The sequence below is a fragment of the Pseudochaenichthys georgianus genome, chromosome 22 (assembly GCF_902827115.2).
Source record: "Pseudochaenichthys georgianus chromosome 22, fPseGeo1.2, whole genome shotgun sequence".
In the NCBI taxonomy this organism is placed as follows: Eukaryota; Metazoa; Chordata; class Actinopteri; order Perciformes; family Channichthyidae; genus Pseudochaenichthys; species Pseudochaenichthys georgianus.
The window spans coordinates 13,661,492-13,688,937 of NC_047524.1; the positions used below are offsets into that span (position 1 = coordinate 13,661,492).

The 27,446-nt window shown below is 41.9% G+C and overlaps 1 protein-coding gene across 1 annotated transcript; it reads left to right on the forward strand.

Moving 5' to 3' along the window:
- Positions 1-2,356: 2,356 nt before the first annotated feature.
- On the forward strand, positions 2,357-5,425 carry sox11a (SRY-box transcription factor 11a). The gene has a single exon (XM_034112243.1). It carries the CDS (start codon positions 2,518-2,520, stop codon positions 3,601-3,603), a length of 1,086 nt encoding a protein of 361 aa, XP_033968134.1. The 5' UTR covers positions 2,357-2,517; the 3' UTR covers positions 3,604-5,425.
- Positions 5,426-27,446: the final 22,021 nt, after the last annotated feature.

The window sequence follows — 27,446 nt, forward strand, 5'->3', positions numbered from 1 at the left end:
AATAAAATGTCCTCTCCCTTGACACGAGAAGCAGCAAATAAGCATTAAAACATCTGCCTTTGGGGTATTGGAAAGCGCCTTGTATTAGAAATCACACAGTGATAATGCAGCCCCCTGGATTTTCACTGTTTAATCATATGTAATCTCTAGAGTGAAAATGAAATGAAAACACAACATGTTTTAGTATCACACAACTCTCTCCCTCAGTGTGGAGGCTGGGGTGGTGTGGGAGTGTGAGGGAGGGAGAGAGGGGCTATACTGCTGTGTGAGGTAGACATGGCAATGAGACCCTCCCTTAAATGACTCATAGGCTGTATGGGCTGACACCAGCACCTCATTCACAGCCAATAATGAGCCATGCTAATGAGCAGGACAGCCACCCTGCATGCTCATCATTAAGCAGTCCCGTGATTCATGTCCGGCATGAAACCATCATATAAAGAGATACGGTTGGCTGCAGCGGGCTAAGGTGAAATACGATAGACAAATGAAAAAGAAAAGGTTATAGGACCATAATGCATACTGTTTTTGTATATGACTGATCCATATTTTAGAAATAGCTGTATTATGAAATTAGTACCCTTTGGGGAAATTACGAAATAAATTATTCTTATTTAAGTCTCTTTTATACCATGGTGGAATATCAGTCTTAAATGGGGAATTTCCTGGAAATTCAACACATACATGCATTCTATAACTGCTTGCAAATTGTTCATTTGACACCATGCTATCAGTTCATTTGAAATGACCTCCTTTCCCCACATCTGTACTGATCAGAAGATAAAATACTTCTCAAATGAATCCATCAGGAAAAAAACAGACTGACAGTAAAACATGCATGTGCATACGCAAACCTCCTGAGACTGCTGCTCCGACACATATATCTGATAAGGCTTAATCAGCACAGGGTGGTCATGATAAAGCATTTCAGCCCTATCTCTGTCTGAGAGAGACGCAGACAGGGGGTTGCCTCTCTGCTCAAAGGGTTGAGAGGCAAGAGCGCCTCTATATCTCAGCGTTTCTCTACCTCAGTCTGCTTAGCCTTGTCTCCTTCCCCCTGTGTGCCTCTTTTTCTCTTTCTTTTTCCCTGCTCTCCTCTCTCTGCCTTTCCAGCCGCTTTTCTCTGTATCAGTAGAGACACTTCTTAAGCCCCAGCTGGGGAAAATACTGTGGCTTGGTGGGGGGAGGGTTTCAAAAGGGTAAGTGATTGCCCTCTAGGGGACGAAGCAGAGAGAAAAAAGCAGGACGCCTTATCGCCCCAGCCTCCAATAGCACTGCTGGCTACCACCCAGAGCCAGGGGGAGGAGGCTGCAGGAGACGCCAGCTCGATGCTACATTGCCTCTTGACACAGCAAACTCAGCAGGGAGCCTTCCATCCACGCCTGGCAGTATGGGCTCAACTCAAGGCTGCACAGCCAAATGTAGCCATCTGAATGAGTGTTATTACTTTGCTTGCATGCTTTATGTTGTAGTACAAGAACATTAATCCAAATGGATAAGAAATCAAAGCATGTGTTTCTGTTCAAAATTCAGATTTATTTTTTATAGGGAACTGGTTTTTATATTATTATACATTTGATTTTTGTGTGAAAAAAAAACGTGTTTCTTAGAGGCAAAATGCGTGTCAGTATGGGTCTATTTGGGATGCTGCAGATGTGTTTTGGGTGCTTACACACAACAAACAAGATTTACTAAGCAGAGTGTACTACTGACCTAGTTCCTTCATTCAAATGCAGGCATGGAAAGAAACAGGAAACAACTCGTGCCAAAAAATACTTAGCCCCTCTAAATTATCTCTGAAATGCACAAGGTATTACCACTGCTAATGATGGCATCGAGTCTTCCTCTAAAGCCATTACCAGCTGCTAAAATGCATCCTTCTACAGCAGACAGGCAGGCCACCGACGCATCCACGCGCCTGCAACAGTGTCCAAGCGCCACCTTCAGTTCCCAACCTGAGGGAGGGAGAAAAAAATGACATACATCTACATCTTTTCCTCCAGACACATTTGCACAGGGCGTCTGCCTGAGGAAGCCAATGTGTTCTTTCGTGTGTTTTTTTCTTCACTTTTTAAAATAAGACTATAGACCGAAGTCTTATGTGAGCTTTGGTGCGTGGTGTGTGTCTCAGGAGCGCAGAGTGCTAACTGTGTGTTTAATATGCCTGTCTCGCCCCGGCGTGTTGCCCCAGACACTGTGTACCACAAATCCCCACCTCCACTCCAATGAGAGCTCGGGAGGGGAGGAATAAAAGGGTTAGGGGGAGTCTTGGATGGAGTCTGCTGGGCGGAGTAGAAGGGAGCTGATTGGATGGCTGTGTGTGACGTAGTGGACGTGAAAAACCTGATAACTAGTTAAGAAGGCAGTTTGTAACTCTGGAAAAAGAGTGCAGAGCTTGAGACTATACATAACGCAGTGGACGTGGAAGAACCGGCGCAACACTCAGAGCTGAGCCGTGTTGGCTGATAGACACGGGCAGCACAAGTCCGGACACAAAGTGACTTGAAACAGAGGACAATGGTGCAGCACACAGACAACAGCGAGACGGACGGGAGCATGTCAAGGGAGGCTACCGACTCCGAGGAGAGTGAATTTATGGCATGCAGCCCCGTGCCGATAAACCCGGACTGGTGCAAGACGGCAACCGGTCACATCAAGAGACCCATGAATGCGTTTATGGTGTGGTCCAAAATCGAGAGGAGAAAGATTATGGAGCAGTCACCGGACATGCACAACGCGGAGATTTCCAAGCGCCTCGGAAAGAGGTGGAAGATGCTCAAGGACAGCGAAAAGATCCCGTTTATCAGAGAAGCAGAGAGGCTGCGGCTAAAACACATGGCTGACTATCCCGACTACAAGTACAGACCCAAGAAAAAACCAAAGCTCGACAGTTCAAAATCATCAGCACCGTCTCCGGAGAAGTGCGGTAAAATTACAAAGACTCCCAGCAAGAAGTGTTCAAAGATAAAGACTAAGATTGGCTCCAAGTCTTCTCACAGCTACAGTGAGGACTGTGTGTTTCCCAGCTTCAAAGTTACAAAGATTGTGAAAAGTGAGCTCACCGATGAGGACGATGACGACGAGTACGAAGAGGACTACCGGATGGGGATTAAGGCGAGGGACGAGGAGAGGCTGAGGCCGTACAACGTAGCCAAAGTTCCCGCGAGCCCAACTTTGAGCTCCTCGGCCGAGTCCGAGGGCACGAGCATGTACGAAGAAGTGCGGAACAACAACAGACTGTTTTATAATATCAAAAACATTACCAAGCAGAGCACATTGCACGCTGCTTCTGTCTCACCAGCATCCTCCAGGTCGGTCTCTACATCCTCCTCCTCCAGCAGCTCCTCTTCCGGCGAGGAAGCGGACGATTTGCTGTTTGACTTTAGTTTAAATTTCGCCCCCAGCGCCCCAGGCTCGGAGCTGGGCAACCCCAATTCAGGAAACCTCTCCCTGTCTCTTGTGGATAAGGACCTGGACTCTTTCAGTGAGGGCAGCCTGGGCTCTCACTTTGAATTCCCAGACTATTGCACGCCAGAACTCAGTGAGATGATTGCCGGGGACTGGCTGGAGGCGAACTTTTCCGACCTGGTCTTCACATACTGAATTGAGAAAAAAAAGTTCCTTTAGTAATAACAGAGAAGGGAGAAAGTAAATTATATATGTGTCCTGGTCAAGTTGTCCCTAGCCCTGCCTCCTTTGGGTTTTCTAAAGGGTCCTGTAGGGTGGTGGAGGACCAGGAGGCGAGGTGAGGTTTGAGGAATGAGATGCTTATGAAGCTGGTAGCAAAAAAAAGCAAAGTCTGCAGACGTTTTTTTCTGGCAGCATGACAGGGTTTTATGGATTTTTTCCCAGTAGGTCTGCATTTACGGTTCAGCTTAAACGGACCACAAAGGGAAAAATACGTGAACTTCTATGCATCTTATCCTCTTAAAAACAAAACTGCAGGGAGCTTAAAAACGGACTGTGGACTGACTCAAAGCAAATCTGTGAACTGACAATATGTTCAGGATGTTACTTTACAACGGTTTATGTAATTTCTAAATGCCGCAAATGTTTGTTTGTTTTTTGTAACTGATTCAGTTTACCTCCTGGTTTGGTAACTTAAGCAGCCTAAACCTCTGCAGACTACAGGTGTGGAGGAAACATTTTGATACATAACAGACCTCATCTTTTTAAAAGAAAAGTAAGATATTTTCAGGCATATTTTTGTACAGTTAAAAGGGAATGTTCTTACTGTGCTTTCAGTGAGTTTCAGGCACTTCTTCCCTTTATCATTTGTTTTTAGCATGCAAGGGAGTCCTGGTTTTAAGGATTAAGTTAAATTAAAACTTGCATCAAAAATGCCTTGTGATTTCAAACTAGGTTTTGTACAGTTGTAGAGCAGATTTGTTGAGTATTTGTAGACGATACAATGGCATCATGGGGAACACATACCTCAGAGCTGGAACTAGTTTCAAGATTGTATATGTACTGTAATATAGTAAAGTTAGGAGTTTATGTATATCATACTCGTGATATGTGGATGGGTCCCAATCGCAGGTGTGAAACTGGATTTTGGTATTTTTTATGGCACATACTGTTTTCCCCCTCTCATTTTTTTGTGCAATATATACTCTTAAGATTCAGACCATCAACAATTGTAGCAAGTGATGGAAAAACAGACTTGTGCACTGTCAACATCATTTCATGTTATGATGCTGAAGCCTGTCCAGGCAGAAAAATAAACAAATCAGCTGGAACTGATACAAAACAATATAATATGGCCTCATGGTGTGATGCATACTATATAAACAGATTGATTATCACGATTTGAATGTAATTTGACACATAATGGGCATATCTGACTCCAAACGGAATCTGACTGTAAATTAGGGAAAACAGAGTTCTGCAGAAGGGCATAGTCTGATCCAGTGGTGGTCTGGCATTAGTTTGACAAGCAAGCAAAAAAGAACATTCCATAGTCCTGTTTCATGAAATGAAACTTTATTTTAAAACTGAAGACTGCCTTCTTTTTTTAAACATTAACCATAAACCTGTAATTTTTATTTCTTGCACTTAAAAAAAGCAGATATTGTTTATTTTTATGTGGGTCTTGGGACATATGAAGTCTGTTTGATAAAAAGGTTTTGGAATATGACCTAATTATTACCAAGACATTTTGTTGGAAGTTCTAGGCAGTAGTTACTTCACATTCCAAGTGTGAAACTGTCTTTGACTCATCTTTAATAAATAAGTACCTACCACCATCGACTGTCCTTTCAGTTTGTGAATATATGTACACAAATGTGTTATTTGTTACGTTTGCAAACGATGTGATGACAGATTGATGCCTATTTTGTATGTAGGCAGATCATCTGTATTGGATGGGCTCAAACTAACATGTGAATTCACATTTAATAAAAAGGAAAAAAAGGAAACTTTTAAACTGCATTGTGGAGGTGCTTTACTGACCCTGTTTTCACTGAACTTTCTTTCCCAACGCCTCCTTTAAAACGGACACTACAGCTTTAAGAAATTGAATTCCCCGCTCCGCCGTGCTGAGCGATGTGATTGGTGGGCTTGGTGGTCCCCTTGGAGACGGAGCTGGAAACAGGAGCCGCCCTTCGCAGTGTGTGGGAGCTCTCAGTCTGTCTGGCTTCCATTCAGAAAAGTAGCACTCTGACCGGCACAGAATGGCGTGAGTGCTGTGTGAACAGAGGGCTGAAACTAATTCTAAATGTGACATATGTTCACTCAGGGATAAACATCAGAACTTGTTCTAAACGGATACTGTTTAATCAATGAAAATGTGTAGAGTCTTCTTCAGAAACACAACTTAAATGTGAAAAATAACTACAGATAGTCCACTAATTATTTATGTCAGTAGGGAACAGGGGTAGTAGGTCAGTGTGAATAGTAATGTTGCCTAAAGTAATGATTCCAGTGGTTGCCGGTCGCACGCGGGGGTACAGCTTGTCTCTCGCATCGCTTAGTGCCTCATTTGCACTTGGGATTTCAGTTAAATAAAAGTAAATAGCTAGTCACAAAACAAGTAGGGAAGCAATAATGGAGGACAAGGAGTATGACATTTTATAAAGAAAAACATAAACATTTGTCAATTATAAGATGAAAAGCATAAAGGATTATATTCTTTATGCTTTTATATTATTGTCTACAAAGTGTTTCTGCACCACCGGACCTGAAAGTGTAATGACACGGACTGAGCTGCAATGATGTTGTCATAGGCACAACTGCAGCTACTGTTTGTAAGTACTCTTATATGAAGGTGGTTTATTTATTTAAAAAAACAGATGAACTATAACACAGCACATCCCAGCCACATATGATGTCATGTAAAATACAATTAGCATAGCAAACCATTAATTTGAAGTGATAACATCTTCACAGTCTCGCCCCCAGGGAAGCACAGATGCAGCCCTTTGTCTCCTCTGAGGCCCAGTTAGAAAGACCCACCTTTAACAGATTGCATATAGAGAACCAGAGGCCTTGGCCACGGAGAGATTTGTGTTCATTACAGCAATAGAATCTAATGATGAATATTTTCCATGCATGGCTGCACAGGTACTAGCCCCCCCATTAAGTCGGTTTGCAAATCTGTAATAAAACATTTATCTAGCTATTACTTTACCTGACCTATCGGTCAAAGTTGCTAATGGGTTCTAGGGCTATTCCCAATAGAATCTCAACATTGATTTTGTGTTCCTCTGAAATATCTGCTCAGGGCTAATGCCACCGGTACATGTTGAAATGAAATTAGTGACCCGTTGAAATGTCCTTCTATTTCCTCCTTAAATAAATAAATGGAAATCTGGAATGCTCCGGAGACGCTGAGTGAGATAGCGTCCTCCCAGGGATTCAGCGATGGCGATATTGTGGCGACAAAAGAAAGGCATTTCCAATCCCTTGAGTGTTTAAATCATTCATAGAACCCAGGATGTCACAGTCAAATGCTTTACGTGACACCTATACAAAGACCCCTGCCACAGACCTGAAGAGTGGAGGTTGATCTCTCGCTTTGCAAGTTGCTTAAATTGGACATCTAAAATATGCCAATGCTATCTGTGCTCAAAGATACAATTCCTATGTGACCGGTCGCTGTCTAAGTCTACTGATGTTAAATCCAGTAATAATAAGACCTGTTATGTGTTTTTTTCCGCCGCACTGAATCTCACCCAGTGAGCTCAGTTGCATTACATCATTGCTTAGCTTATGCCGCTGCGCAGTAAGATTCCATGTTGTGTCATCGCTGATCCACGTGTGCTCCTCTTCTCCCAGTGGGAGGCTGTCTAATATTGCTCTGGGAATACTGATATGTTCTCTACGATGCTGGAGGTTTCATAACAACAATAACAGCCCCACTTGCCTACATTTAAACCTGTTTACTGTCTGTTAATTGACTAGTGGGCAGGATTTATGGTATCTGCTCCAGATCTGTTGTCTGGAATTGGGACGGTGTTGACACCCCTCTCTCCTGCTCTGTTACACAAGCTTGTCATGCTGTTAGGCACTGCCAGTGACAAGGTACTGAGATGACACATGGGCAATTGGTCCCTTGTGCAATAGTGAGGCCAGCGCTATGATCCAAACAGGTAAAGAAAATCTATTCGGCTATAAATATAATTTATTATCCTATGAATCCAGAAAACATGTTTAATTCTAGGATACCCTTCCTAGAAATATAAGATATAATGATCATGAATATAAGTATGAATTCCTATAATGTTGTGTAGTTGACTATAGCTGATAGTCAGGGCAAATGTGTCTGTTCAATTGCCTGCAACAGTCAAGCCCCTGTGTCCTCTGCTCCAGTCTTGGCCCTGGGGCGACTCCTGCTGCTGTTGATGGCTATCCATTTGCTCTGCCCTCCCAGTGTATGGGAGGGAAACAGAGAGGGAGCATCGGCCCCATCTGCTGCACTGATATTTACTATCCCTTCACATTTGAGAGAAGGAGGGGTGGCGAAGGCCCAATTCCCTCATGGTGTTTTAGCACTCTGGCAGATGCACACACACTAGAAGGAAGTGAACGAGAGTAAAAGAAGAGGGCAAATGGATGGAGTGGAAAAGTGGTGCCTATAAACCAGAGTTAAACTTTGATTTAACTTGATGTGGCTTGGATATTAAAAAAAAGGCGGTGTAACAGATAATAAGTGTGTAGCTGGAGGCAAGTAACCCACACAGTATGGGGCTGCCTAATTTCCCATTCACAACGTCATTGTAGTGTTTCATTATTTAGCAAAGGCAATGAGACATTGAAGAGGAGTTTGGGGGAGAAAAGCAGACACAGCAGGTTGTCCCGAGCAGTTGAAACTGGCGGTGCTTTTGTCTCGTCGACACAGAAACAAACAGTTCAATCACTCCTCCCAGAATATGTTCTGACACGTCGTAAGATCTCACTGGGAGAAGGTCACTTTTTTTGTGGGTAGCTGCCGGAGGTCGCGCATCAGTCATGTGAATGATCTGTTAAGAGGGCAGGTACTCAGTTGCACACCTGCTTATTTTTTCAATCCCAACTCTAGAGTATTGTTTTAATTGAATGGAGTTTCCTGGGTGACATTTTGCAAGTGTAGGGTTCAATATGTGCTATGTGCACCACTCAATGTTTGAGAGAAAATAAATTGAGCCCTTTCGATTTGAAAAATGCAACAATAATGGGCTACGTGTAATTAGATCCAACTTGCAATGACATCTAGCTCTGTTTAGAGAGCAATCCCGCAAGTTGGTTGGCCTGATTGCGGTCAGTTTAGGATTTACATAACCTTGTTTGGAATTAATTGTGCCTGTATGCCAGATATTTATCTTAGAGCTTTACAGCAGCTGCAGGAGGGAGTCCCTTGCTCTTTCCAATAAGAAAAAAGGGCATAATCCTACTATATCAGTCCAACAGGGTCATAATGGGTCATAATATACCCAGCGTGTTAGAAGTAAATCACATTTTAATCCACATTAGAGTAAGGGTGTGTGTTTTTATCAAGTCGCAATCATTTAGTTTAGTTTTATAGCCTCAGATAATCCGGTGGTCCATATGTGTTTATATGCGGTTGTTGACCAGATAATGGTGTTGCCCTCTAATCAAATGGAGTGTATTATTGGAGCGCACTGCTCTCTTATTGCATGTGTGTAGCTGCTGAGGAATAGTCTGTTTGGCTTTTTGCCCAGATGCATGGATTTAAGAGCAGCGTTACCCCCTCCCCCGGTTTTTCGGAGTCAGAGATTTTGCATGTGTGAGTCTGTGTATGTGGCTGTTTGTTTGTAATCTTATATAATTGGTTTGTTTTGGGGGGCTATCAGGTATTTATCATAGACCAGTATACTGGTTCTAACCATTGCGTGTGCTGGTTCTGATAACAGCACAGACACACCATGGTATAGTAGGAACTCAGTTAAGGAGAATGGCTTTACTCCTCTGCAAGTCTTCAATTTAATGATACCAACAACAGACATTCATGACCCCCTGCCTCCCCACCCCAGGATTAAGTCAGGCAGTAATCTGGATTCAAACTGCAGCTCAGGGGGGAGCCCATGCAATTTCCCCCTAAAGCTAGAGCAGAGCCAGCAGTTGGTCATTCATATGCATCTGAAATCTAATACTCTGCTGCTGTGCCCCTCCGTGGCCCCACCTTTCCTGACTCACCAGTGAACCTCGACTCCTCCAATGCACTCTGACCATTATGCTGTGTTTCCTCCCTCGCTCTTTCTCACTCTTTCTTGCCCTCCCCCTCTCTCCCTCCATTTGCATGTAACCCAGGTTACACTGTCAGGGTCCCCCCCACAGTTAGACTCGACGCAGGGTCTCATTTGATAGTCTTTGCTGCTTCAGTAAATAATTAGCACACTGAATCCTCTGGGGCCCTATGCAGGAAGCATGGCTGGCTTACCAGGGGGGCTAAGGTTCTAATGATTGCTATCCTGCAAGGTTTTTGATAGCGGGCCCCCTGCCTCCTACTCAACACTGTCTACGTGAAAAAAACATTGCACATACTCTTCTAGAATTAATTATGAATGTGAATGGGGAAAAGCTAAACAGACTTGATTTAATTTGTGATATTTTTCAGCTTTAGTGTACAATAAAATGCTCTGTTGTTGGCTCTGTGAGTTTGTGCAAGCTGATGAGAGAATAATTCTTGAAAACAGATGTTTTTAGGTGCTTTGTTGAACTAAATGCGATTATGTGCTGCAATCAGTCAAGTTGAACTGTTGATATACTTTTCTAGTCACTGAGAGAGTAAAACATCTTTTAACACCAACATACTGTGTAATGCATTATAGTGGATGGTCAACAGTCAAATACAACATTTATTTCAAATCATAGCATCAGTGTCACGCTTCACTCTACTGAATACGTGTGTTATTCTGGTAAAGCAATACATATTCTACCAAACCAGAAACAATTGCCAGATATGTATGACCTCACTAATTAGTAAAGGAGACACTTAGACAAAGTAATGTTCTCTCAGAGTTGCTTATATAAAAAAGCATCTCCTGCCAAACAATCCATTAACTGCATGTACATTTTCTCTGTCCAACTATAGATGCAAAGACAACTTCAGATGTTATTGTAAGAGATGGAGCAACTAAATGAAAATGTGCCAGGAGCTGAGTGGGACTTAAAAACCCCTCCTCCCCCTATGCCCTCCGGTGCATGTTGAACCCAAAAAAAAAAGGGCAAACCGAATCACGCTGCTGAATAATTCATAAGTATATGGATGAACAATTCATATGCATCATGCTGAATCTATATCCACTATGGAGCGTTGTTCATGAAAAATACAGCACACCAAAAGCTACAACTTAAAGCCTGTTGGGGCACAAGTAAGTAAATCTGTATTTCTGGGAGTTAAGTACACAGTTTGCAGCTCCCATCTTTTCCCAGCGGGGCCTGTAGGTTGATTTTATTGTCTCCTCTGCCTTCTCACTTTGAGGCCTAAGCCAGAGGAACATGTGGCCAGGTCAAGGCGACAAGCAAGACAGTGTAGCGACATATTTTACGCACTACTGCCACATATGCGGCACACAGCCTCTGTGGGAGGTTCTGGGTGGTTGTGGATTGTTTGTAGCCGGTGGGGAATGGAGCTATTGTGTCTGAGGAGATGTGACATGTAGCCCCACTCCTCACCACTGATGCACACAAACACTGGTGACACACACGCACACACTCGCCTTCTCTCTCTGCTTCTCTCCTGGCTGGTCAGAGTTATTCATTTCGTTGAGCACCTCAGCCGCCAGCAGAGCAATGCTGTCACTGGGTCATTACAAATACCCACAGGCGGTTGTGAATGTCCTCACAGATACAGGAGACAAACGTGAGCCTGCATGCTGCTGCCTGAGTGCTGCTGTTTGATGGTGTTCTGCATGACCTACATTTCCCTCCTTCACATATTTCATATTGGACCTGATGAAATCACGGATCGCTAATCCGAGACCCTACAGAATAGTGTTATTTTCGCTCATACATTATACAACTAAAATACATAGACGTACTGTACCAGAGTTAATTTCACATATACAAACACGTTTGAGTTTACTTTAAGAAACAATTTGATTTTACATCGTATTACCTGTTAAATTGTATTTTATGTTGTTTAAGACTAAACACCTGCATAAAGAAAATATATTTCCCAAAATCATTAATTTTTTTACTTTTGTTCATTATGTCTACTTGGATTAGCAATCCTGTTAAACATACATGTTATGAGGTATTGCTGCCAAGAACAGCAGATTGTAAATACTTTTAAATTCTCCTGTGGGAAGGTCAATGTATATAAACTCTGGGATTGTTTTTCAGACTATAAATTAATGATTTAATATCTTAATAAACTACTCAAGAACATAAGGAAGCATCGGGTAGGGCAGGAGCTAAAGAAAATAGGTTCCTGGTAGCATTAGGCCTCCCTCAGCGGTGAATGTGTGTAACTGATATCCTTTTTATACACACCTCATTTAAGACATACATTCAACCATTTATTCTGCATTAAATCATTCACACCAGACTCTTAATCAAAATACGTGGTCATTGCTGCTCCCCCAGACCCAGTCTTGAAGCTGTGCCTCCGTACAGTCTGTATGTGGCTCACCTCTGCGGCACGACGGTCATATGCCATTTCTGCGAAGTGATGAGATGAGGGACACAACTGTGATCAAAAGAGGACCGCTCATTGATTTTCAAAACCACACATTATGTCGCAAATACATTTCAAAGGGAACAGCCTGCACGGCCTCTATGATATGCTCAGCATGATTTAAACATGCTTCGGCCATGTTTAAGCCTCAAGCCAACACATTTTAACTCCGAGTAACGAGGTGTTATGGCCTCCGTGCCTGCACATGGGAGCCTCTGAGGTAAAAAATCAAATGTGTATAAAGGGAAGAAGAGGAAGGAATTGTTCCACTGTGAATTGATGAATTATTAAACTCCTCTTTATATAATTCTTAATTAGAAAGGGTAATCTTGTCATTAACATGAAGAGCATCTGGCTGGCACGGTATATCACTGAAACCCATAATCCCACTTCTAGTATTACTGTGCGCTGAAAGTTCCCCTCTCATAAAAACTCACTAATAATCCCATTAGGTCTTACTACAGTAACTATACTCATCTTTTAAGCGCCAGCCTCAACCGTGTAATTGGTGTGCATTTAAAGCAATTTGGTCAGTGGCGACAGAAACCTGCTTACTGCTGAAAAGTTAATGACACTGAAAGCCAATACTATACCCCAACCACTTAGTCCTACCGTTTGACAGCATTTGTCATGACACAGTTCCTTACTCAAAAACTGGATTTTACATTTCCCACGTTTGCTCTGAACGCTACAAAGGCAAGCATGCAAAAACATGAGAGAAAAACGTTTAACTTTATGTCAGGGTCTGGCGTTCATGGATTTTTACGCTGCAACACCCTAACAGAGACTGCGGAGACTTGTTGTCCACGAGGGTAATAACAGTCAGGAATAGACTGAGAGTGGAAACAAAGATGTTGTTCAAATTGTGTTTAAAGTGAGATACAAGGCATCAAAGTGACTGAGTGGTCACAATATCAGATTTAGTTGTTTTTGTCCAATTTCAATCAGGCAGCCGGCTTGTTCCTGTCATGACAGAGTCCCCTAGCACATTGGAATTGCGTGACTGATATCTCATACACTAGATTCCTCACTTCAGTGCACCCTAGAATCCAACCTGCCCAACCCTACCACCCACACACGCACTTCCTCACTCTGCTCCTGCAAGCCCCACCTCATCCATCCAAACCAAACCACCTTTATGACCATACTTCTGTAAAGTCCGCTGCCTTGATTTGCTTTGGCATTCCTGTCCGTATTCATCCAGTGGGGCTGTGAGTTGGAATAATTAGGAGAACGCCATAAGGCCCCTGCCTCCTGACAAGTGATCAACAAACAGTGATTTATGAGGCCATCTTGTATCAGGGGATGACCATTGATTTAAACACACAGAGAAAACACACATGCATGGACACACACGCACAACTTCTTGACGCAGATGACCATACGCATAAATCAGATTCAACGTCTCTCCATTTTCAGGTGGTGTTGTTTTATGCTGACCTATCCTATTCATCATTCACTTTAATAAACAAGAAAACTGATAAGCCCTCAGCTTGATATGGATTTGACGAGTGATCTGACTAGGAATGTTGTCCACTGTTCTAAATCCCTTGAATGTTTGAACGAAGCTTCTGCAAATCAATTGTGCCGCTCTTTTACTTAATCGCTGCTGATTCCACATATTTTCTAGCTGTTGTTTTAAGTATTGATTGTCACAGAGGCCTGGATGATGCACGACAACGATACAATATCTCTGTCCTCACGTTTGGAAAGAGTCTAGTATATCACTTTGGCCTGTCTGTGCTTTTGCATGCCGAGGTACGTTTTCTTGACAGACAACATGCATACGGTGTTTTATTACCTCCGCCAGCTGCAGGGTCATTACACATTGCTCTTCCTGTGAAATCGTAGGATCATATTTCCATGTGTACTGGAAAGCGGCGGCTTCAGATACTGATTAATGAGTAATGAAATGGCTTTTAGTTATTACACAGGATGAAAATATTAATATGAGAGATGCTGAGTGAGAAGAAGGGCGCCTTTATTATGTTACAGGTCTGTTCCATCATCTCATAGATCTGTCATAGGTTCACGCCGTCAAAGAGATTAAGAAGCTATATTAGTCATCAAACGCTAAGTGATCCTGCTCCTATTAGTATGAGCGCAGGCTGTCATCATCATATAAAACTCCTTTTAGCACTCAATAAATCCAAGTCTGCATTCATATTGTGCCTATTATATGCTGCCCTTGGCAAAATGGCCCAAATAGTTTACTTAAAAGTCAATAAGAAATGCGTTTAATTGATATGAATTCAATCATTGAGTGCTACCATGCATAGCTATGGGAACTGATTATTGTTTATCTACAAGTATACAAGAGCCTTAGAGACATAAGACAATGCGGGATGAACTCTGCATTATTGTCTTTCCTTACCACAGATTGATCGCCACTGCAGTCCTGTCGATATGTGTTTAAACATGATGTTAATAAGGTGACTGGACTGACTGTCTATACCACAATGGCGCAGAGCATGATGATGCAGAAGTGTAAGTTTGAGACTTCACAAGCCTACATGCCAAATGCCGTCTTTCATCCTTTCTCCTCCTCCTCCTCTTCCTTCGCTCTAGGATGATATGAATGGGCACCATTATGGTCATTGCAATTACACTGCTGTTAGTGATTGTTGTTGGTCAGAGGCAGCAGATCAAAAAAAGTGGATCTCTATTGATTAACTGCCATTGTAAGGGAATGACCAAGTCGGGCTCTCACACAGTGGCAGAACCTGTCATTGACTCCTCCTCTGCTTTAACGTGCACTGTGGCGCCGGGATAATTGAGCATGCGGAATGAATCCAGTATTAGAGATTCACGTATCTCACCCCACCGCTTCCTCTCAGTGCTCACTTTCAGCTGGCGGATGATTGAAAGGCCTCTGGTGTCGTCCTGCTTTACGTGGATAAGCAGTTGTCATAGAGGAACATCAATACTTGAATGGATAGACAGTTTTATCCATTGATTAAACACTGAGCGAATGCAAGAGTGCCCTCGAAAAGGCCGACGTCCATGCCAGTAACTATCCCTCCTCCATTTTTGTGATTTAGGGTACATTTGTGCAATGATCTCTAAGTGCGGTGTCATTCACTTGCCGTGCCATATTTGCTAGCTTAATCGATAACTTAATTTGAACTGTGCAACATGTGGATGGAGAATCACGGCGGGTGGGGTAAAGCATTGTTTTATATTGTTGCATGAGGTCAAGCCCGTGTTTCTCCTGCTCAGAGAATTTGTTCGGAAATAGCCGCATCAACATTGACGAAGCAATGACATATGGGAATTATGGTTTGACAGGTCAAAAATTGCCACTTTGCCACATAATTCTAATCAATCACAATGTTCCTCATTTCACATTGTAAAGTCAACTGTATTGTTGGTCATAAGTCACGCTTTACAACAGTCTTAACATAGGAATACTGCATATTTCTCCATTTAATATGTTTTGTTTTAATCAGATTATACCCCAGTGCTCCAATTCAAATACTAGATTGAATACTACTAGAAGATTATTTTCTATGTTTTTATGCAAAAACTAGCAAAAACTAAATATTCTGATTGTTTTCACCATATTCATGCTGCATATATATAATTAATAAGGCAAAGTATCTGATTGACACATGGGTCTCTTGGAGCGCCTGGTCAAATAGGGCTGTTATTATGGTAGGGATTTCATTCAGATGATCATTAGACAATCAAATGAGAATAATCGGCCAGGATCTCAATTACGTGGGAGCCAATTCTCCTGGTGCGCCGATGGCCTTTCAGAGAAGTACTGAGCCTTACCAGGTGTGTTGCTCTTACACTGATTGCTCGTTTATGCTCGGGAGATCTCAGGATGCGTGAATGCCCTTTACGATGGCAGAGGAAAATGCCAGTGGGGAAAAGTATTGTGCATGAATATGGAGAGGAAAGGGTAAAAAAAGCACAATTGTTTCTGCATTTCATTCATGGCTTTCGTCATTGAGAATCTCCCAGTAAACATCTTTACTTATCACACCATTTGCTCTACGTATTATATTCTATTATGTGTATATTATACTGTATATCTAGTGAAAAAGGCCATATTGGAAGTCACATCTTATATGACATAATTTCACATGCTCTTCATTAAGTTATTTTATATACCAGCTACCGAAGCCAAAAGTAACAAAAATGCCCTTTAACAGTCTGAAGCATGTTGTTTTCAAGGGCGTCCTTTTGCTCGGTCCTAGGCCAAAACAGCGGTGGCTGTTGCCCTCAGCATTAACCCATGCTGGCTCCTAGAGGTTAAAACCTCTCTCTTGATTTATAACAGCCAGTGGACACAGCGACCATTACAAATATGTAAATGTGGGCTGTTTGTAAAGAGAGAAAGGTGCATGAACCCAGAGACAGACCACCCACTCTCTCTGCCTTAAACACTCTCCATGGCCATGGCTCACAAATCAGGGGGGAGCTTTCGTTTGGGGAAGGTCATAGACCTTTTTATCACCTCCTTAAGACACCCTTTGGAGCCATCTCTTATGTTGCACAACTGCATGCTGCGTATCCCTTTGGTGCATTACTATTGGACATGAGCCCCAAAACAATGAGTAATTGCTTTTTCTAAATGAAAATGTGGCGAAGAAGCATTTTTCAACGTCTGTCATACTACCCCTTTATGTTTAAAGTTACATTAGGCTGCTTATATTAAAATTCTTCCATGCCACTAATCATCTCAGGGTTTACATTTACCCCCCAAACAGTGCACACACAAGGTTTGAGTATCCTTGACATCTGCCTTTTGGCTCAAATGTGATGGATGGATTAAATGTCACCTATGCCCTGGGTGTTTCCGTCAGTTTCTGTATGGGCGTTGTTGTGTATGCACTTGTGTTGTTTGTTTCCGTCAGATGTTAGTGTTATGTCTGTCAGTCTTGCCGGTGACTCTGCCTCTCTTGTCCCGACGTGCTCTGCTGCATCCTGCGGCATTTGGCACCCTCTCAAGTCCCCTCCTCCTTTTTTACACACACACATACATACACACACACACACACACACACACACACACACACACACACACACACACACACACACACACACACACGCGCACACGCACACGCACACGCACACGCACACGCACAAACACAAACCTCCACAATTAGCCAAGATAAGCTGCGGTTCTGTGACTTCCTGCAGATTCCCCTTCAGATAAGGGAGAACAATTTAAAAGCCCTGCACAGACAGAGGCCAGGTTTTAAAAGCAGCCTTTCTGGAAGCTTAAGGAAGAGAAATACACATACAAAAAACAGAGCTGCCAGGCTCCTGTCTGTCGACGTGATGATTGGTCTCAGCATCATCCTGTCATACTATAGTACTTTTGGTTTCTGCACACCTCAATAGCGCTCTTTGCTGAAACTCATTTATCACATAGCAGGGGATGGACACCATCGTATCAGGGGATGTTCCTGAAAGTGTGACAACCTACTGTTTTGGAAAGGAGCAGACAGTGCTTATTTGAGTCTCTGCACTAGAAATGATTTATGTACAATGTAGAAGCCTGATGGAGGGTTTGACATGCATACAATGCTCACAAAACTCAATGTATGTGATTAAGAGTTAGTTGAATTATAAGGACATTGTTTGCCTAATCTAAATATTATTTCATTTTATCATTCTTTTTTGATAGCCCACCTCAGCTATGTGTATTTTTAGAAGACTAGGAGTTACTGAGACTAGCCTTAGATGTGGTAACATCTGCTTAGTGAGGATAATTATGATTAAAGGTATAATATGAAACTTTACAGCAATAAAATGCAAAAAAACAAAAACAACTATAGACTATATATTGCTGCTGACATCACAAACACTTAGTTTTCCGGAAATGTAGGAACACTTTTCTTTACATTATTGAACATTGTCATTGTTGGTAGTGTTTTTATTTATGGTCAGATACTTGCGTTTACTTATTTTCAACATGTCTTTACCTTGAGCCATGCTATGTCCAATTGTAGTACACAGGGCCGTCCCTCCCTACAGGCCGATCAAGCAGACTGCGTGGGGCCTCACCTCGCGGAGGGGGCCTCATCTTGCGGAAGGTGCCTCAACTGAGCCGAAAATGCGGCGCACCTATGCGCTTATGCGGCACAATTAGTGTGGCGCGGCACGGTTTCGCCGCTGCGAGGCTCCACTAGCACCCCGTCCCCCCCGTCCCCCGTCGATGCTCGCGAAACAGAGGGCCTCATCATATAACTTTGCGTGGGGCCTCATGTTGGCCAGGGACGGCCCTGGTAGTACAGTACACCACCACACTCTTGTTATTGTATTCAATGAGAGACCTTTAATGACAGAAAATTATGTTTAGTGCATTCAAGGACTACATTTCTTTATTTTGGAAACCTAATCATATTGTCTTTTGTGTGTGAGTTTGTGTGTGTGTAGAAGTCCACACCTGAGATAATGGCTGGATGAGATAAAGCAATCAACACATAAAAAAGAAATATCAGTTAAGTACCTCTTTCTCTGAAGAACTTAAAGTAGCTCAGATTCCAGTGAAGAGGAGTCTGTCCCTGCAGTGTGCATATTACTGCATCTCATCTTGCTTATTGCTGCCTAGAGTGCTATGACAACAGAAGTGAGAATAGATGTAATCTCTCCAGCCCTGCTAATAATACTTTGTTACTGGCTGAGCACAGACACACGCACAAAGAGCCAATCATCTCTAGTACTAAGCGTTTTCTTACACATACACATTTTCCCTGCAGTTCACAGAACTGTCAGAAGTCAAGAGATAAAGAATGGGCAGGAGGGGAAAAAAAGTCAGCCGTGGTGTGAGAAGTGTCTGCCACCACGGCGTCATTAACACCCAGTGGTGCTAGAGTAAGGGAGGGAGAGCAGACGGGGCCTCCGAGCACTAGAAGCGAAATTGCAAACCCAAGGTTCCTGATACAACCTGTTATTATTTTTGACACAAGCCATTTACAATAGCTATGAAGGTGGCAATGGAAAATGTAATATTGATTGTATGCCCTCAAGGCTTTGCTCCCCTGACTTCTAAACGTCAAACGTCTCACATATGTTGGATGTGATGATATTCTTCTCTTTTTTTATTTTGTTTTGTTTTCCCCACTTCCACAAATCCTATTTGAGGGGGCTTTGTTGATAGTTTATGTGATGAGGTAATTACATTGGTAGATTGAGAGGGAAAGGTGATGTTTTGGGAGTCGAGAAAATAATAGAAAGCTGTGCAACTATGGCAATCTAATATGATGTTGGTTTGATGTGACAGGTGTTAATATACCCAATGGCAATCTGTATTTCATATCTTTTTCATGAGGGTGCTTACTGAATTACCTGCAAATGACATTTATGAAACATTAAGCGACTGTTGCACCATGGGATAGCGGTGCTAATTCTAGAATGATTAAGATATGCTTTAATGTGCGGTACAACAAAGGCACACAGGGAGAAGCATCTAGTTTTTCACAGACGTGCGATATCTATGGGCTCATTTAGCTATGTAAGTACAGACATGCGGTTCGGAGCTTCAAATGTACGTATGAGAAAAGAAGAGGAAGCTATTAAGCCCCTGAAACACAGAGACTAACAGGAAGATATTTAGCCTTTGGAGTACCCTGTCTCTGTCTGTCTGTGACAGAAACCTGTCAAAACTAAAACAAACATGTTTAACAAGGCCCTCAAAGGAGTGGAGACAATTGTGCGAGCCTGTGTGAGGAGAAGCGGAAGTCTCAGTATCTGGGGAGATTGCAGGGGTTATCTGCCAATGTGTTAATTACGCTAGGGCTTCTCTCTCTGGTAAGTGTGACAACTTTCCGCTTGTTTTTAAAATGAATGCATGACCTACACAGCACCCCACCATGTAGCAAACCACTGATTGCTGTGTTAAAAGCTATCTTTTTGAAAAGTGCTGTCTAAGAGCTCTTATTCTCTGGTGGTAGGCGCTTCGGAACACATCGTTATGGACTTATGTTATGATTTAAATGACCCCATAACATTTCCCTAAAACGAAAATATAGCAAGGATAAAACCTCTGTGTAGTGAAGTAGTCTTCACAATTTTCTACTTAACTGTTTAAAAATGCAGCTTTTTTAAAAAGTATAACGAATTATCAGCCAAGCCTTTGATAGTTGAATTTATAAACAATATTAACCCCATTAATACATCACACATGTTAGAGAGGATCTAATCCAATTGCTGCTGCCAGTGCTGCCATTAGGACATACGACGTTGAGTCACGTCATGTTAGCACTGTCATTATTTGTCTGGCTAACAGCGCCTCTCATTCTCCTGTGTACAGTTAGGGCAACATGGTTTTATCTCTGTCATCACATTAGGTTGAGTGGAGGAACATCACTCTTAATGACACAGAGATTATTGGCTTTGTGTTTTGGTTTACCAGTAAATGCTAGCCATGCCAATGGGATTTCCCCACATAAGCCTTCCCTATCAGTTTACAATAACTGTTGCATTCTGCTGTTATCCACCAGGATATCAAAGCACAATACAACAAGTCTGGGCTGCCTCACCCAGTGACATTGTTGAGCACTAGTCCTGAAAAACACTTTATCCTCTAAAGCTGCATTGTGCAGAGATTGTATTGTCACAGAACAATGTATGTGGAATAGGTGTTGACTGTTGACTGATTAGTCAACAATTACTTTCTGGCTTTAACTCCTGTCATACTCTTTGCAAGAAAATCCTTCACCTCCACTTTGCAACACCAGCAGTGTGGTTATCATTAACAAACCCTTCCAGTTGTGTAGCAGTGCTGCTGTTACATAAAGCAGCAAAGTAACATCATTGAATACTTATAGACACATTTACCACAAGATTCCTCAAAATAAAGCACAAAGGACATGAATTCACGGATAAATCTGTGGAAGCCATTGACTAAGGTTGCGTCATAATAATACGTAATATATTTCTATTTATAAAACTCAGAGCTTTCTGCTCATGTGGTATGAATTTTCAGGTGTGTTTGTATAGACGGTGCCAAAGGGCCTTTCATGAACTAATATGGCTTTAAAGAGAAAACATAATAGTGTGGAGTTGGCCTAAATGTTAGCAAGTACTTGCCTTCAGGTGTCCCCACTTACAAACTAGATGCTTTTAGCCTTTTATTATCTTACAGATCCTGATCTGCATCCAACCAGTGGGGGTATAGTAAAGCTTAAGTGATTAACTATCAAATCCAGCAACACTACCAATGGAGCCATTTTCTGAGACTACAGAGTAAGTGAGGAAACTATCTCACATGCTTAAATCAGAATCAGAAACAGGTTTATTGCCAGGTAGGTTCACACATACGAGGAATTTGACTTGATGTCATGGTGCATACATCAAATATAAGACAAGAATAAAATAATATATGTTGTTTCCAATAAGTGCAGAGCTGCAATACTGCAGAATTGTTAAAACTGTATCCACAGTGACTCAGGTGTCGTCGTGCGACCCTAGTACGAATAGTCAGCTATTGGCATACGTACTCTCTTCAACCACTCACATGTATATGCTAATCCAGCGTTATTTTATAAAACTATATGTTTTATGCTTCAGTACTCTCCAAATACTGATTATTTGTAATAATTAGAGGGAGGCCACAGTAAACTGTGCCATGGATCTGTTATTCTTTGGATGCTGAAAAAAGGTCAATTAATTACATAGATTATTTAACGCCCCTTGGAACTGATTGAATTGAAAGGCACACGTATGATTCATACTGCTCGCTCGATGAGCATGTTGGGAAGGAATGGCTCTTAAATATTGGAAGAACTGTTTGAAGCTTTGCTGAATATTTAGAGTTCCATTGCTTTCATGTGGCTGGGTTGACGTAAAGTTCAGCCTCTATTTCCTCTAGTATCTCAGTCCTCATCAGTGTCTCCACTGTCACAGATGATGTCTGTTTCACGGACACAGAGAATCACATTTGCACCGAGGCTTCCCATGGTGAGTCGGCCAAGAAGTTTTGATGAAAACTCGAGAAAGGCTGTGAAAGATGAGAAGATCAAATCAGCAGCTCTATCGGCCCTCGTAAGTGCTGATCCCCCCTGAGAGAGATTGTGGGATCACAATACTTCCCATAAAACAGCGGGAGCCCAGCCAGCCGTCTGAAAAGGACCTGCCTCTCACTGGAGCGAGAGGGTACTGAACTGGAGAAGGGAAAGAGTGGAGGGAGAAGAAAGGACTCTCGTATACCCAGGTTGAATGAGGGTTTTAGTGGTCAAACCTATAGAATTAAAGCAGGAACGGTGGAGTGGGAGGTGGTATGTGGGGATTGAAGGAGAAGGGCTTGTTGGTCATTATATGAAGCCTAAGTACAACACCAGGCCCTCATTCTCCCACTCCTGAAGCTCCACGTCCCTGCTGTGTTTACCACAGGCCCCCTATGGATTCTTTTAAATCAGACAGGAATAAGAGGCAGGGCTGTGTACTCCCACTGCCTCACATTTACCTGAGGCTTACCCTTTTGACCTCCACTCTGCATGACACCCAATAGAACAAATTATATTCCTGATTAAGTTTGTATGGTTTTATCATAAAATGTTAAATACAAATGTTGACTAATTTGGAAAAAAAGGAAAGCTTTGTATATGCTGTTTTTTTCCTGTGTATTACAAGGTTTAGTACATTGCCCTTCCAGAGGTGGGATATTTACCAGGCCGTTTCACTGCAGATTTTTATGGCCTCTTGCTAAGCAGTGTGTGTTTGGGTTTTTAGAGAATGTAGTTATCGGCAAGAGGTAATTATCTGCTCGTTCCCTGCAGTAAGATAAAAACATCAGGTAAAAACATTGTCGCACAATGCAGTATTCTCAAACTTGCACTTAAAACCCAGAACTAAGTGGGGAAAATGACTGAGCAAATGAATCATTTCAAGTTGTATAGCCGTTACCTGGTTGAGGGGACATACGAGTATGAATGCATGGAATAAATATGTCGCTGCTTTATGAAGTGTGAAATGGACCGATGCAGAGGCTCTCCCTGCTGCTCTGTCTGTTGCTCATTGTGGAGGTGACTCCACTTTTATGGGCATTTACACCCCACGAATCTCACAGCTTGGAAACCTAAATGTATGGGTCCATTGGCAATTACGTTTTTACTAGTAAAGAATAGTTCAGTAGTTGTTTCATTCTGATAAAGTGTTATTTAGCTAGTTCCTTGAGGTTAAAGCAATACCAAAATACTAGTTCCATCCAGATGTTGGAATTGGATAATGATGAACACATTAGCGGAGTGGCTTGGTTATTTACAGAGTGTATGCCTGTGTCCAGGGGTTGCAATTAAAATGGTTCACACACACAACCCTGAGTCCTAATGACCTAACAATCCCAGACACTTACCAAAAATTGCTCATTATCTGTTTAGTTGACTGGGTGTGTTTGTCAGTCTGCTCTAAGTAATGCCTCCTGTGGAAGAAGAACAGACACTACTAATTAATTAGAAGCAGAAACTGTTCTTTTTATATATTTTTTAAATACTTGGTGCATCAGAATCTTGTGTAAAAATAAATATCTCCATAAACAAAGTGTGTTATGCTTGCAGTCTTTTTCTGATTGTTTCTGTTTACCATTTGTCCAGTTACTATACCCCATTAGGAGCATGGTTACCAAAGGCCAGGACCCTGTGTCCATTGATTGTGTAGGATCAAGTCACATCATGGGTGACCTTTGATCCCAGAGTCCACTCTGGCTTTTGGCCTTAGTGTGCAGCTGTGGTGAGAGTTGGCATTCCTCCCCTGTAGGTCAGGACACCATTAGCCCTTCACTGTAAAGAATTCACCACCATTTGTAATGACTGAAGAACTGACAATGACGGTCTACATGTGAAACTAGTTTCCATTGACCTCTTTCTGTCTTTTCCTAAGTGGCAAAGCTTCAGTGATCTGGAAAAAAACAATTCCCCTTCATTCCCCACCAGTGCAATCTTCCCTTATTAATCAAAAATGTTAGTTTAGGCATTTTATATCTCAATTTATGAAACTGATTTATTGCAGCAGAGCCATTAAATGTCAAACAATGTGCACCTTCATGCATGTAAATATATAATTCATGGTACATTTACATGACGAATGATTCTTAAAGTCTAATTCTCTGTTGTTGCACGATGTAATGGGATTTGATTGGCTCTGATAGCCAAAACACATGTCCCAACTAAGCTGCTGGATGAAGGTTCAAGCTTGGTCAGTGTGACCAACGCACATATGGCACTCTTCCTCCATATCATCTAAATCTTACTCTCTGCAGTTGGGCTGTCAACACATCCTCACTCCCAGGTCGGCCTATGTTGACGTTATGTCAAGTCCCCTGCCGGCTTTTTCCAACGCAAGGGGGGGGGCCTTAGAGTCCATTTTCAACGCAAGGGGGGGGCCCTTAGCGTCCATTTTCAGCTTTCCGGGATGTCCATATGCTTCTATGGACGCTCATGGAAGCACGGCATTCGTTTGTGTCGACTGCCCTTAAAGGCAATGAGAGCGTCCATTCTCATTGGATAACGGAGAATTGTACACCCGGAAGTAAGTATTCCCCTTACTGTCGATTGATTTTACAGTGATATCTGCACTACTCATCGACTAAAAAACACCAGATTATCCTTGTTAATTACACAACATTGATTGGTTTAAATTGTGTGCAATGCTTTTGTATTTTTCCCCTTCGATTCGGAGAAACAAATCTTTTTTCGGAGTAAAGGATGGCAGAAGACACTACACTACCCAGAATCCCCAGCTATCGTTTGGACTACACCATAAGCTCTGTTTGACGTCACGTGATCTTCACATTTGGAAAATGTCTATTTTAAAGTTAGTTTGGCCATTAAAATGCGTTTTGATGTCATTTGATGTGAGAAATATGAGTTGTTATTTCAGATGATGTGTGCAGTGGATGTACATGATCTTTAGTTTGCTAGTTATTACGAAGATTACTTCAGGAAATTGCGTCCAACGTTTTCATTGTTACCAAGGTGGTTGCTAGGGACGCTGCTATCGATATTATTTCTGTTATGTTGTGTAACTGTTTAATGGTGTTATCTTTATTGCTACCCCCTTCCCCGTCAATGTATAGTGTTGGTCCACAGCGCAAACATATTAGTTTAACACAATCCGCATCTAAAGATACGTTATTTTCCCAAGTGCAATTCCAGTCTCACATCTCAGAGCACATTGTCATTAACAAATACCGGAAACAGACCGAAAACATTTTTTTAAAATAAAATAATACCTTATTCCGAGTGTACTTGCTTTTCTCTTTGAAAGTCATCACATAACGGCATTGTAATACACGGTTCGGCTGCATTAAATATTACATATCTGCCGTAGTTCTGTATTTATAGAGCCCTGATGAGAAGACCTCTAGAAAAACACGAGGAACTGAAAACGTGACGTGGATCATAAATATCTCAGCCATTAAACAACATCTTACATTTCTTTTCACACAATACGTCTCCTTGCAGTATCAACACTAATTCGGTTGACTTTTATATTTGATCCAATTGGTAGATAGGCTGTATTTACACCATAAAGGTGCACAGCTGATATAAAGGGACACCTGGTGGTTAAAGCATATTATTGAATTTCATTATTTTTATTATTAGATATTAATAGGATCCTTATAAAGTATATTCATTACTCGTTATTCTCTACTAATAGTTAATTAAAGACTGTATATAATGACTATTTTGCACATCCCGTTCAAGATTTCAATATTTTCTAAGGTTTATTGACATATCATATAGGCCTACACAACTATGGTGTAGTTCTGCACTGAATGAAAAACTTGGGTCGCAGGTTCCTCAATAGTGCATTACAAGACATCTATCAATATGTGTGCATACCTCCAGCAATGTTAACTATGTTGAAGCACTTATTTTAACTGATATTATACATAATGTATTATACTCTTATAAGATTTATGCAGATATTTCATCTCCGGCCTTGTCAGGTATTGAACAATCAATAAATAAAGAACACAGAATTGTTAAATATAAAACACAGAATTTGTGTGATTATACTAAATGATTTACAAATAAACACCACTGCATTACAACGGTTACACATGCTGATGTAACGCAAATGTTCCAACTTGGGATCAATAAAGTATATCTTATCTTAAGCTGATCGATGGCTATGCCATATTTGCAAAATTTGCCTCTGAACCTTGACAAGTGCATGTTTCAGGCTTATCAATTAATGTAATGTAATGTAATGTTATCAATGAACAAGAGGAGGGGTCACAAACATAAGACCAGCTGTTAAATAAAGCTCTTCTGACCTTAGCTGGCATGTGTGTATATATATTAATACTGCCCATTATGGGCACAAGCAATTTTCACCCATTTATTAATTATATGTTTTAAATGTGAGTGTTTCCTATCCTCTAAACCTCCAGGGATGTACACAGTTTAATACTGGCAACTTCTTATTATGGGAAATACGAAAACGTCTTTTAAAACTACAACTCTCAGTAGAGACGTGCCATATAGAGAACATGTTGCGAAACAGAATAGCCAGCATGTGTAGTTCTGGGGACGGGGTGGGGGAGGGGGGGACGCGGTGGACCCGTTTAAATCCAGTTTTGGACAGTCTGCCGTAGTTCCATCCCATTTCAAGTGCTGTTCGAGGCTCGGTAACCCTCGGAGCACACTCTCAAATCACAGAGCTTGAGGACTATCACGGGGTTTGTCAAACAGAGCACATGGTGTAGTCCAAACGATAGCTGGGGATTCTGGGTAGTGTAGTGTCTTCTGCCATCCTTTACTCCGAAAAAAGATTTGTTTCTCCGAATCAAAGGGGAAAAATACAAAAGCATTGCACACAATTTAAACCAATCAATGTTGTGTAATTAACAAGGATAATCTGGTGTTTTTTAGTCGATGAGTAGTGCAGATATCACTGTAAAATCAATCGTCAGTAAGGGGAATATTTACTTCCGGGTGTACAATTCTCCGTTATCCAATGAGAATGGACGCTCTCATTGCCTTTAAGGGCAGTCGACACAAACGAATGCCGTGCTTCCATGAGCGTCCATTGAAGCATATGGACATCCCGGAAAGCTGAAAATGGACGCTAAGGGCCCCCCCCTTGCGTTGGAAATGGACTCTAAGGCCCCCCCCCTTGCGTTGGAAAAAGCCGGCAGGGGACTTGACATAACGTCAACATAGGCCGACCTGGGAGTGAGGATGTGTTGGGGCTGTAGTCCAAAAGTTTTTTTTTAATCCAGGCCCCTTCTCTGTCTTTGCTTAAGTCTGTTTCTTTTTTCCCAGTTTACTTCTTCTCCATTTGCTTCCACCGACTTTGTGTTATCTTGGGTGAACATTAGTAGACTGATACACTGCTGTTTTCACCAAGCTCTTATGAGTGGTGG

Bases quoted from the DNA above. Each gene is read 5' to 3' on its own strand.
- sox11a (XM_034112243.1), top strand. From the start codon at position 2,518: ATGGTGCAGCACACAGACAACAGCGAGACGGACGGGAGCATGTCAAGG.